The sequence below is a fragment of the Ceratosolen solmsi genome, unplaced genomic scaffold (genome assembly GCF_000503995.2).
Source record: "Ceratosolen solmsi marchali unplaced genomic scaffold, CerSol_1.0 scaffold1, whole genome shotgun sequence".
Taxonomy (NCBI): Eukaryota; Metazoa; Arthropoda; class Insecta; order Hymenoptera; family Agaonidae; genus Ceratosolen; species Ceratosolen solmsi.
The window spans coordinates 12,220,480-12,232,816 of NW_011948415.1; the positions used below are offsets into that span (position 1 = coordinate 12,220,480).

General features: G+C 40.8%; 2 protein-coding genes across 2 annotated transcripts; one reads left to right on the forward strand and one right to left on the reverse strand.

Annotated features, from left to right (window-relative positions):
* Positions 1–824: 824 nt before the first annotated feature.
* LOC105368872 (histone H1-like) lies at positions 825–1,746 on the reverse strand. Its single transcript, XM_011508010.1, has one exon. The coding sequence runs from the start codon at positions 1,714–1,716 to the stop codon at positions 1,084–1,086; it is 633 nt and encodes a 210-aa protein (XP_011506312.1). The 5' UTR covers positions 1,717–1,746; the 3' UTR covers positions 825–1,083.
* Positions 1,747–7,403: 5,657 nt separating this feature from the next.
* Positions 7,404–8,232, forward strand: LOC105368873 (histone H1-like). Its single transcript, XM_011508011.1, has one exon. It carries the CDS (start codon positions 7,424–7,426, stop codon positions 8,099–8,101), a length of 678 nt encoding a protein of 225 aa, XP_011506313.1. The 5' UTR covers positions 7,404–7,423; the 3' UTR covers positions 8,102–8,232.
* Positions 8,233–12,337: the final 4,105 nt, after the last annotated feature.

Here is a 12,337-nt window from a genome sequence, read left to right on the forward strand (position 1 = left end):
TTCAGTGAGAACAATGGAAGAATCTAGAAATTGTATAATACTGCTATGCATAAATTATGAAAATCTATATTGGCATTTTATGCTCGTTATCAAAATATACATTCCAATCTTATCGCAATTCAATCTGATTTCAATGAAATATTAAAAATGTAATTTAAAACCAATAATCGTTTATATATAACTATTAATATAGATATTTCAATTAACCTTTAAACTCTAACAAATCTCCTGTTTTTTTAAAGAATTTCAAATTTCCCGTGTCTATCATTCGAAACGTACAAATACGCTGCCGCCTTATATTTTTCAATTACGAAAATCAGATTTATCACCAAGTCATAATTTATTAAAAATGGGCTCTTTCTTATACAAGGTTTATTAAATAAAAGATGAAAATCCATTGGGAATAAATAGCATCCGTCTTTTTTTTTTTATTAAAAATAAATATATATTTTTGGTATAACAAAAGATACAATATAATAATACTCTAACGTTATTATAATTTGTACTAAAAATTATAAATACTGATGAAATGAAAATCTAAACTCTAGTAGCACGTACTATATTTTGTATATACGATACTTATATACATAGGATCACTTTTGTATTTTTGAATAGTCGCTAAAATTTCCATCCCTATTATACACACACACATATATATATATATATATATATATATATATATATATATATATATGCATACTTATTTAAAATATTCCAATTGTTTACAATATATCAAATTAAATGATAACACAAACGGTATAATTATCAATTGGTATTATTACGTGCGTGAGTGTATATGTGCGTGCACGCGTCCCGTGTCGTGTTGTATATGTGTATGTACAAGTGTGTCTCGGAAGTAAATACACAAAGTGAATTATATAATGAAAATTCGATTTACATTACAATGAGTTTGGTTTTTAGTTTACAAAATGAGACTGAACTAAACGTAAAGTTTCAGTGCCAAGAAATGTATAATTGGCCCTAAAAAGGGCCGTTTTGCGCATCCGTTATTACCAGAACGTTATCTAATTAAAATCATCGCTTTGGAGCACAGGCTGCCGTACACAAAAATGATCCGACAATCTACTTTTTCACGCTGCTTTTCTTCACGGGCGACTTCTTAACCTTGCTCACGGTTTTCCTGGCCACGGGCTTACTCGGCTTCTTCGCAAGCTTCGGCGATTTTCGCGCCTTCGGCTTGGGTGATTTGGCCGCAAGTGTCTTAATTGCCTTCTTCGGACTCGACAGCTTCTTCAACGACTTCACCGGGCTCCTCTTTGCTTTGGCCGCTACGGTCTTCTTTACCGGGGAAATCGGCTTTTTGGCTACGGATTTCTTAGCCGCTGGTCGCTTGGTCTTGGCGTTTGCCTTCACCGCACCTTCCCCAACGGACAATTTAAACGAACCGGAAGCACCCTTCCCCTTCACCTGCACAAGATCTTTCGACGCCACCGCGGACTTGAGGTACTTTTTAATGAAGGGCGAGTGCTTCTCCGCGTCAACTTTATACGTCGCTGCGATGTACTTCTTAATGGCCTGAAGAGATGAACCCCCGCGCTCCTTCAGGGCCTTAATAGCAGCCTCAACCATATCGGATGTCGGTGGGTGGCTCGGCTTAGCTCTTGGTTTCTTGGCTGCTGCAGTTTTAGCAGCGGCGATCTTCTTTGCCGTGGCCAGAGTGGCGCCCGAAGGTAAACCCGATGTACTTACAACCATCTCCTCGTTGAATTATCCAAACAAACGATACAAACACAACCTCCCCGAGCGATTTCTCTGATTACGATTAGCTCGAAAGTAGCGGCTATATACCACGCGAAAAAATTTCGTTCGGCTCTGCCTCGGCCACTATCCAATATCGCAATAACGCAGTCGAGCTCGAGCTGCGAACGTCATAGAGGAGCGCGGACGTCGTAGAGAGGCCCAGGCGTACTTGCGCCTCCGCCGCGCCGAGTTCAGCTCTGTCGCCGGTACGCATTGGCCACTTTGAGAGGGATTTTTCGATGTCGGCACGTGACTTTTCGAAACTCCTGGTGGTGCGACCGCTGGTTCAAACCGTGGCCACGACGGGCCCATCACAACCAGAGACCGATCACGACCCCGCGGCCGCTTGCGCCCGCTTTTCCGAGGCCCCGCTTTTCGCGGCCCGTTGCACCCCTCCTGGAAAACGGCCCGGCCAGGGCGAACCCCGGCCACGATCGTTTGCCGACGCCCCGGACCCGTCGCCCCAAAGACAGAGCTACGCTCCGAGTCGACGGGCGCGTCGCTGCGCGCCAAACTCCCCGAGATAATCGCCCGAGAAGACAAGGCCCGAGGCTTCCTTTCGGCGCTCCGGGCTCGCCTTACAACGCGCCTCGATCGCCGTTTTTCTAGGATTTGCGAAAAATAGGATCAGCCAAGATTTTCGAATTCCCTTTAATGGACGAGTTTAATAGATGATTGTCCCATCCGGTCCCAAATCGCTCGATGTTATCTCCAATGCAGACTATCTTTCGATTTTTTTCGAGCACTTTTCTGTTTACATTACGGAGTTATTACGCTTCTGGGTGAAGACATGCGGATTTGAAAATCGATATTCGACAAGTTTTGTAATGAACAAGATAATTGATTATATTGTTTTCTGTATTAATTTCTATTAAAATAATGTGAGCCTCGGCCCGGAATATAATTGAATATCCTATTGCGGACATTTCAGATTTTTTTTTTTTTTTTTTAAATCGTACTACGCACAATAGACGACTGTATTTCATTAAAGTTGGAAGACAATTTTGTGGACATGATTTTTATAATGTCTATGGATGATGAAGCCTAATTTTTCGAAATTGGCAATTTCAATTGAAAATTTCAATTCAATTATACCCCTATAGGGGCGTTTGTTTGTCGTTGGTTCTTCAATCACAAATGTAACGTTATTATCGTTATTGTGATCGTCAAAAACGATCTTCTGTATTTTAATTTATGATAAATAATTCTTCCGAGTTGTAAATCTTGGAAATAAAAATGAATATTTAAAATTTTGATATTTGTTTCTCTACAACTACCCCCCCCCCCCCCCCCCCCCTCATTTTAGCATTAATATTAGCTAAGAAGATTCTTGTTACATTCTTTAAAATGGTATTATTGGTAGCAATTATATCTGAGGATTATTGAACAAAGTTTACATTTGATACGAGTAGAATTATATCAATGTCAAGTACATGTATATTCGGATAATCGTTAGTGTATGTATATCTACATTTATCTGCAATTAAAATGTACAACGTCTATGAGAATAAGTAACATTTAAAGGAAAGATGAGTACATTAATTTATTCGCGGCTCGCAGTATGTTACGAAAAATTGTGCAAACCAGTAAATAATTCGGTGATCTGTGCGATTCATTTATAATAGATAATTTTATGTGAACCCATATAGCATTGAAGTTATTCTGATATAAAGCATAATTAGCGTCTAATTGTGAGATTAACACCATCTGTGTAATCATTATATATTGCACACGGCAATTATCAATATAACGCTAATGTGACGTAGGTCCAACTAATATATTCTCTAAAAACGGCATTATGACATCTTAAAGTATATATTAATGAGAATAAATTTATCAGATTGAAAAATAAAAGCTGACAATTGATTTCAAACTTAGCGGTGGCAATTACATTGTGCGTGTCATAATTGCTCTTAGTTTTCTTTAAAAATGCCAAAAATAATTCAATTTCATCACTTAGAAACCAAATTCATCGTATTACTTCTCGTAATATTTCCCTCTCTGACGCTGGCTCTCACTCACTCACTATCCTCCTATTCCCGCCCTCCCAATCGTCACCCGACCACTGACACTTGCATTAGCTTGCACTTCTCTCTCTCTCTCTCTCTCTCTCTCTCTCTCTCTCTCTATCTATCTCTATCTATCTTATATATTGGATCCTAGTCGTTTTCCCTTTCCCTCGACCTCTTCACGCCCACGCTCGTAGATTCGCGATCTTGCTCTCTCTCTCTCTCTCTCTCTCTCTATCAATCTATCGGTTGATCTATCTATTTATCTGCCCATCTCATTGAGTATTTCTCCCTCTCTGTCGCATATTCTCTCCGTCGCTTGTGCATTGTGCATTCAAAAGGAAAAATGACGCGAGAGGCGAAGCGAAAAATTGATAGCGAAAATCCGTAGCAGATTGCAGCCCGAGTGCGTATAACGAAACAATCGTCGTCACTAGTACATTTTATTTATTATCGGAGACAATCAAAGAAAAATGAGAGAGGTTTAGAGAGGCTCACGAGAATGCTAAGAGAAATAAATCTACCGGATCAATAAAACACGCAAAGGCAGGAAAACAAAATAAAGCGGGAGAAAAGTCGGCGTGTGGAGTTGTGCTTCGTTGGCGCGCGAATATCGCACGTGTTGGCTACACTCCGGCGCAATCGTACGAAACATCCACGGGGAGACGGACGATGTCGCAGTTACGAGTGCCGCGCGCCGATCTCGAAATCTCTCTCCTCTCTCTCCCAAATTCTCGTCATAATCAATTTCGAGCCAAACGCGCAGCAGTAGTCCACCGTGTGGATATGTGCGCTCCAGTCGCGAATAAAGAAAAAATTCTAATGCTCCTTCCCTCTTCCACGACGACCCTCTCCCGTCCGCCTCCGTCGCCCCGACCTCCCGCAGCCCGTAACCTCCCTCTCGTCACTCACTTGTGCTCGATCGCTCTCTCGCTCTTTCCCGCTCGTCGTTTCCGTCTTACGCGCGCCGTATCGCCCATTGTCCACGCGGGTATGCACGACGACGCGAGAGCGACAGAGGCACCGCGCGGAGAGAGAGAGAGAGACGCCCCGAGCGCGGACCTCGCAGAGAGGCCGCTCGGCTCCGCTGCACTTCTACCGCGCGATTTCCTCCGAACGCACGCTTTTCCCAACCGACATGGACAGGCCGCTAGCACATATTTCCGGGCCCCTGATCCATCGTGCCCCGACTCACCGGACACTCGGGGATCTGGTCTTCGAGATGCTGTCGCTTTCCGGTGTCTATCGATCCGCCTCGCGACTCAAGTTCCTAAAGTCCGCGGAGGTGCGTTTGGCCGGCGACTCCGCACCCTCCGGAAAATGCCCGGTTTCACGGGTCCCCGGCTGCGGACCAACGATCGACCTGACGGTATCACGTGGCCCGAACCCGTAGGGACGCGTCCCTGTGGATTTCCAGGACGGCACTTGATCGCGAGCCTCCGAAATGCAGTGGCGAACCGGAGCACGCGTCGCAGCCCCGAGATGCTCGCGAGCATAAAGAGGGCGTAATCGCCGGGAAGGTCTCCCCTCCAGACGACTCTTACCCGGATGCGCCCTCGAGAGCTATCGATGACCTGGGAACAGGTTCCCGGACGCGGGCCACACAAACCCCATAGGGGAAACTTACGTTCGATGGCCGGTTGTCGTTAATTCTAGCATATTAAAAAAAAAAAAAAAAAAAAAAAAAAAAAAAAAAAGTAAGAAAGTAAGACGGGCTGGCGAACACGCGTTTCGATTTATCGAAGCTTAATATGACAAGCGACACCAATAATGCTCGATATGGATTGCATGTGCATTCGATACGCAAGATTTAAAAAATCCTGATTATCCATCCCCTGCGCAATCGCCAGCTCTGTAATAATCATAATTTACGAGCGATTAAACCAATTGAACTGTCGTCTGCGGCTGAAAGTTGGAGCTAACAAGAGACCTACGAAGAGAACGTTCACGGTATTCTTCTTTGCACTCTGATTTTTTGTTATGCTTTTTTATTTTCTGTCGTGGTTTTGAATTGATTTTTCTTGTTTATGTTTTATTAGTCGTAGGAGAATACGATTGCCGTATAATTAGTTCAATGGAGTTTTTGAAGCGAAGCACAATTTATGGAATCGCGCGAGATAAAAAGTAGGAATGTAGCGGGAGAAACGGTTTGGTCGCAAAACTTTGCGCTTCCAATTGCGCGTAAACGTGATCCCATATTTAACGAACTAGACATTAACGATAATTTATTTACATGCAATCGAATCTTCTTCTTTTTATCTTTAATATATCTAACGAACAGAGCTTAAAAATAAGGAACGATTATTAAAAAATTACGGGAGTTGAAAAGCTGGTGGAAAGCAAAGTGGGTTTAAACGTCTGGACGTCCTTATTTTATACGCAATATTGGAGCCTTTTTTTTTTTAAATGCAAAAAGCCCGTTGCATATTAACGTTACGCAAAACTCACGACAATAATGCTCCAACACGTCACGGATTTATTAATAACATTTTTGTAACAATAAATTTAAAGGAGAGTACGATGGGAAATGGTAGAGAAAAAAAATGAAACGTCCAGGAGAGACTGTACGGCCCCGCCGAATTCTTGATTACACCGCGCCTCCTGCAGATCTCATCAAGGTACAATAGTTTTCCCAAAAGTTTCCATTTTTTAGAAAAATATTGAAAAAACACATAAGAAACAGTATCACATAAGTCGATGGCTGAGAAATTGAAATATCCGTTTCAAGTGGACCTCTCGTATATGCTCCCATAAAAGAACGCGGGCCGACACCAAAAAAGCATAAGCTCGCCGTCTGCGGCTTCCGTCGCCTCAAAAAGTCCGCGAAATCTACGGGATCCATTAATCGCCGAGGCATCGAAACAGTTTATCAGCCTAAAAATCGATAAATATCACAAAATCAAAAAATCCACAAATCCTAGAAAAACGGCGATCGAGGCGCGTTGTAAGGCGAGCCCGGAGCGCCGAAAGGAAGCCTCGGGCCTTGTCTTCTCGGGCGATTATCTCGGGGAGTTTGGCGCGCAGCGACGCGCCCGTCGACTCGGAGCGTAGCTCTGTCTTTGGGGCGACGGGTCCGGGGCGTCGGCAAACGATCGTGGCCGGGGTTCGCCCTGGCCGGGCCGTTTTCCAGGAGGGGTGCAACGGGCCGCGAAAAGCGGGGCCTCGGAAAAGCGGGCGCAAGCGGCCGCGGGGTCGTGATCGGTCTCTGGTTGTGATGGGCCCGTCGTGGCCACGGTTTGAACCAGCGGTCGCACCACCAGGAGTTTCGAAAAGTCACGTGCCGACATCGAAAAATCCCTCTCAAAGTGGCCAATGCGTACCGGCGACAGAGCTGAACTCGGCGCGGCGGAGGCGCAAGTACGCCTGGGCCTCTCTACGACGTCCGCGCTCCTCTATGACTAGAAGCCTTCCTCGGCCGTAATTGTTACTCCACTCGCTCTTGTGTCTCTGTTCGGTCGTTGATCGTGAGCTTAATAAATCAACCGCACACGCACAGCTCAACGCACACGCGCTGTCGTCAACCTTACTGTGAGAGATAATAAACGTGGGTGACTTGGGAGCGGGTTGTCCCTGTGTATTTGTACGTACGAGCACGTATTATCGCCGCTTTATCGTAGCACGTTTGCTTTAAGCCAAGCCTAAGAAGCGCAACAATGTCGGAAACTAAAGTAGCAGCGAGTGCGACCGAGTCCACGGCAGCAGCTCCCGCGAGTCCGAAAAAGTCCGCCTCGGCGAAAGCGAAGAAGCCGAGAGCGAAGCCTACGCATCCGCGTACCTCGGAGATGGTGGTCGCAGCCATCCGTGCCCTCAAAGAGCGCGGAGGCTCGTCCTTCCAAGCCATCAAGAAGTACATCGCGACGACGTATAAAGTTGACGCGGAGAAGCACTCGCCCTTCATTAAGAAGTACCTCAAGTCGGCTGTAGCGTCGAAGGAGCTCGTCCAGGTCAAGGGAAAGGGTGCCTCCGGCTCCTTCAAGCTCTCGGCAGCTAAAGCCGAAGGCAAGGCCAAGAAGAAGCCAAGCGCCAGTGTTAAGAAGGTCGTCGCCCCGAAAAAACGCTCGCCGTCGAAGAAGCCCGTGGCACCCAAGAAGGCGGCTACCCCGAAGAAGGCCACCGCGAAGAAACCCGCGGCCGCAAAGAAGCCGACTGTTGAGAAAAAGAAGAGCGTGAAGGCCCTGACGACGAAGAAGCCGAAGCCCGCCGCTGTGAAAAAGCCGGCCAAACCCAAAGCCGCGGCCCCCAAGAAGGCCAAAGCCCCCGCTGCCAAGAAACCCAAAGCCGCGAAGCCGAAAAAACCCGCGGCGAAAAAGGCCCCGGCCAAGAAGAAGTGAGGCCCCATTGACGAGCGACGGAGATGCTCTGAGCAGCGGTGAGTGGACCGGGAGGAGACACGGCGGGTACGAAGCGGCACCTGGTGAGCAGTTGCCGCGGGCACGCGCCGAACCTGGCCAGCGAGCAGCAGCGGGATGGGAGGACGCGAGGTGAGGTCGCAGCCCGCGGCATGAATTTGTGTCCGCTCGGATGGCCAGCGGAAGGAGAAAAACGGCCCTTTTCAGGGCCAATGACATTATTTATTACCCAGTCATCAGTGCTGATATTTATTTGTCACAATGCATATACACCGATAGATTGTTGTACATATTATGTAAAGGAATAATGAATATTTCTTGAACTGAATAAATATCATTTTTTATAGTATAATATATATATATATATATATATAAAACAAAAAAAAAATTAACAAATGTGTTGTGCTTTTTCTACCTTGCGTTTGACCAAATCAACGCATCTTCTCGTTCCATTCATGCTTTTCTCCCCCCCCCCCCCCCCATTACTTCCCTCCCTCGTACACATCCTTAAATCAACTTGCTGACCAATTACTTTACTTTGCCGACACGGCAGCCCTTTCGTTGCGACTCGTTTGTTTTGATTTTCGATAAGTCATCTGAAAACCTGATCAACGACAGTCGGTTAAAACAAAACAAAAAAAAAAACAAATTCATTTAATCGTTGCAAATTATTTTGTCGTCATTAAAGATGCGGCGGCGGCGGCGGTCGTGAACGATATAGGAAATTATGTATAGTGAGCGCGTGCTCGTCGGCTTTTGGTTCGATAAACAGCGGCTGGAGTTGGTGAGTGAGAGAAAACGTGTTTCCTTCCCATCGCTAGAACTACAAGCATATATCCCGCGCTTAACCAAAAATCTGTCAAAAAAATTCATCTTCATAACGCGCAATCTTATTTCTAAGAATATAGCGAGCGAGCGAGCGAGCGCCTCTGATATAATATAAAGAATATATTTACATACGAGAGTTAGTTACGTTGAAATACTTGGCAATGAGAAAAAATCGACTAATTATAGTCTCGGTCATTTATGTATGACCATTTTTAATTGCGCATCGACGAGGAAAGCGCAAATGAGATATATAGGTCCGACCTGGCGTTTGCTCCGCATTCTCTTGTCCTTTATTTTCCGATTTATCGAGCAACGTGATTTGGGAGCTGTGCGCGCCCTCCCTCCCTCCCTCCCTCCCTCCTTGCCAGCGATCAAATTATGTCATTACACATTTTCCAAACACTATTGACGCGCCGAGTTATTAGGATCGGACAAATTGGACGTTAACGTGTTAACATATTGCCTATTGTGTCTTATCGATTTCATAATGGAAGATCCTCGTTATTAGATCGACAATGTCGAGCGCGCCGTATATAATTCTAACAAATATGTAAGAAAATGTGGTCCTAATCGTTCGAGCGCGATGTTACAAGGAAGTGAAAAAAAGAGAGGAAAAAAAAAAACACACACACACACACATTAGATCGAAATGATATGCCACGTGTACGAGTGCAGTACCTCCTTACTAGTTAAATTCCTTCTCGTGCTATATTAGTGTTTTTCACACAATTGCGCAATTATCTGCATAACAATACTCGGAATTCAATTAATAAATTGGAACGGATTTTTCAAAAAATAAAAGAATAAGAAAAATAAAAAAAAATGCTATTAATGGAGGTATTAGCCGTCGATTTGGCTTTGCGAATTGAAAGCAATTATTAATACTTCCATGACCATGGTATTCTCGACATCTTGAATCATTTAATTAATTTATATATTCGCAGTGTGCCCGGTTGTTATTGTTATTGTTATTATTATTATTAATTTGCTGTACCGTAATTGCGCTTGCTCGGTGAAACATTCTATTCAATGATATATATATATATATATATATATATATATATATTTTTTTTTTAAAGCAAGCGACGAGGAGGGAGGAGGCTACAATAGCCGTAGTTATTACAAATATTGTTAAGTAATTGTGATTACAGAGTTCGTGTTGAACGTTACATATAATAACATTTCGCGGCGTTTATTTATTATGTGGCCAATCACAATACATTTCTCAAATAAATATGCAAGCAAACAAGAAGAGTTATAATCTCTTAGCACGGCTAAATTATTAAACTATTAAATTATTAATTTATAAAATTATGTGTGACAAGCAGATTAGGAATATATATAATGGCACGAAATTTATCGAATATCACAATGTGTGAATTAACTCTTCATTTTTATTTTTCTAATGACGAAATTTTTATTATCCTCTGGATACATGAACAATGAGCCCTGTTTTTAAATATATGAATTTATATCGTTGAGTAATTATTTTATTACAATTTCAAAAGATACACTCTATCAAAAAATATATTTTTTTATAAGTAATTCACGAGCCTTATATTTACGTGAAAAATGATAAAATTACCATATAATATTTGAAGCTTATTAATACTTTTTCATTATCATAACAATAAAAATTTGTAATAGAGTATAAGAAAAAGATAGTAATACAGTTTTATTGACGTGCTGGTACATTATTTAACATTTTCTTACTAATTAAAAACATATGGCATTTAACTTCATTATATATATATATATATATATGTGTGTGTGTGTGTGTTTTTTTAATCGTATTTTATGCATTAAAACTATTAGACTTGATATATATGTGTGTACATTGTATTTCTTTACATTCATAGCCTGAATTTCTTATTTAGAATTGAAAAATTTATAACTATATGAGTAGTGCACCTACTTTTTAAATTGCCATTAATTTCCCAAGTTGCTGTAAAAGCTTTTATTTTTATTGATATACGTGTGTTAATATTGTTTCCAACATTACTTTACATCTCAAAAATAAATGGCTTACATCATAATAGTAGTAGTAGTGGTAGTAATTGTAGTAGTAGTAGTAGTAGTAATAGCAATAGTAACAGTAGTAGCAGTAGTAACAGTAGTAACAGCATTAATGATAATAATAATAAAACTTCTTAATACTAATAATAATGATGATGATGATGGCGATGACGACGATGACGACTGTAATTATAATGATAATGAGGCGATTGGAATGAAAATTTATTATCTTTTTACTCTTTATATAAATGTTTTCAGTATAAACTAAAATGTATAAATAAAATCTAATTAAATTTATACGATTTTTATATATCGATATTATCGACAATATCGTTACTTTGAAATTAATGCCATTGCAATTGTTTTAATTTTCTTGAAAATCACTTTACAAAGTGTAATCTACTAAACGTATTTGTTCAATATTTATATAAAGAACAAGATGTTGATTATTATTAACAATATAAAATTATATATAAACAACGAGGTACGTATTTAGATAATCGTTTGACATATTTATTAATGCTATCTTTGAATCTCATTATTTCATAATAATTGTGTAATATTTTTCAATAGTGATTCATTTCATAAAACAAAACAAAAAATAAAATAGAATTTAAACCGAACGACAGATTTTGATTTGTATGGCATTATCGCTATTATTTATTTATTTAATTATGCGACAACGTTTAGCTAATTATGTTAAAAGCAAAGTTTATTAAATTGTTTATTAAATCGAATAACTATTAATCGATACTAAAGTGATAAATTACAACAAAAAAAAAAAACACTAGATAATAGTTCGATTGTGTAATATGATTCATAAGTGTTTGAACGCAAAATGTTATTAAGTAAAAAATGGAAATATTATTATAATTAAGACCTTTGCTTTCTAAATATCTCAATTACATTGTATTAGTGGTGGATTGTACATGCGGTGAAATATGCCAACGATTTTAATGTAACACATACTTAGTTAACGAACGTGTCAACGTTCGTAATTGAGGATTATGCATGTGTTACGTCGGTGAGTCAAGTAGAAATATAGAGAAAGTAGTGAATTTAATAAATTCTATGCTTTAAAATTGGCAAAAGCTTAACAACAATTGTCTTTATTTATCAATTTATCAACAATTAGAGGTAATAACGAGATAGAAGGCTAGTATGAATAATGCAATTAAAAGATTGTATTATTAATATTAATAACAAGGCGTTAACGTTATCTCTTTTCAAATGTACATAGAACGTAGTTACTTTTCGTATTAAAAATTTAATTCAACATATCGATTACAAGAGAAATTGTATGGAAAATATTCTGAATAATAGTTAAGGAGTTGAGTACCGTCGAATAACCAATATTCAATATCAAATCAATGA

Coding starts and splice junctions, on each gene's coding strand:
- LOC105368872 (XM_011508010.1), bottom strand. CDS start 1,716: ATGGTTGTAAGTACATCGGGTTTACCTTCGGGCGCCACTCTGGCCACG.
- LOC105368873 (XM_011508011.1), top strand. CDS start 7,424: ATGTCGGAAACTAAAGTAGCAGCGAGTGCGACCGAGTCCACGGCAGCA.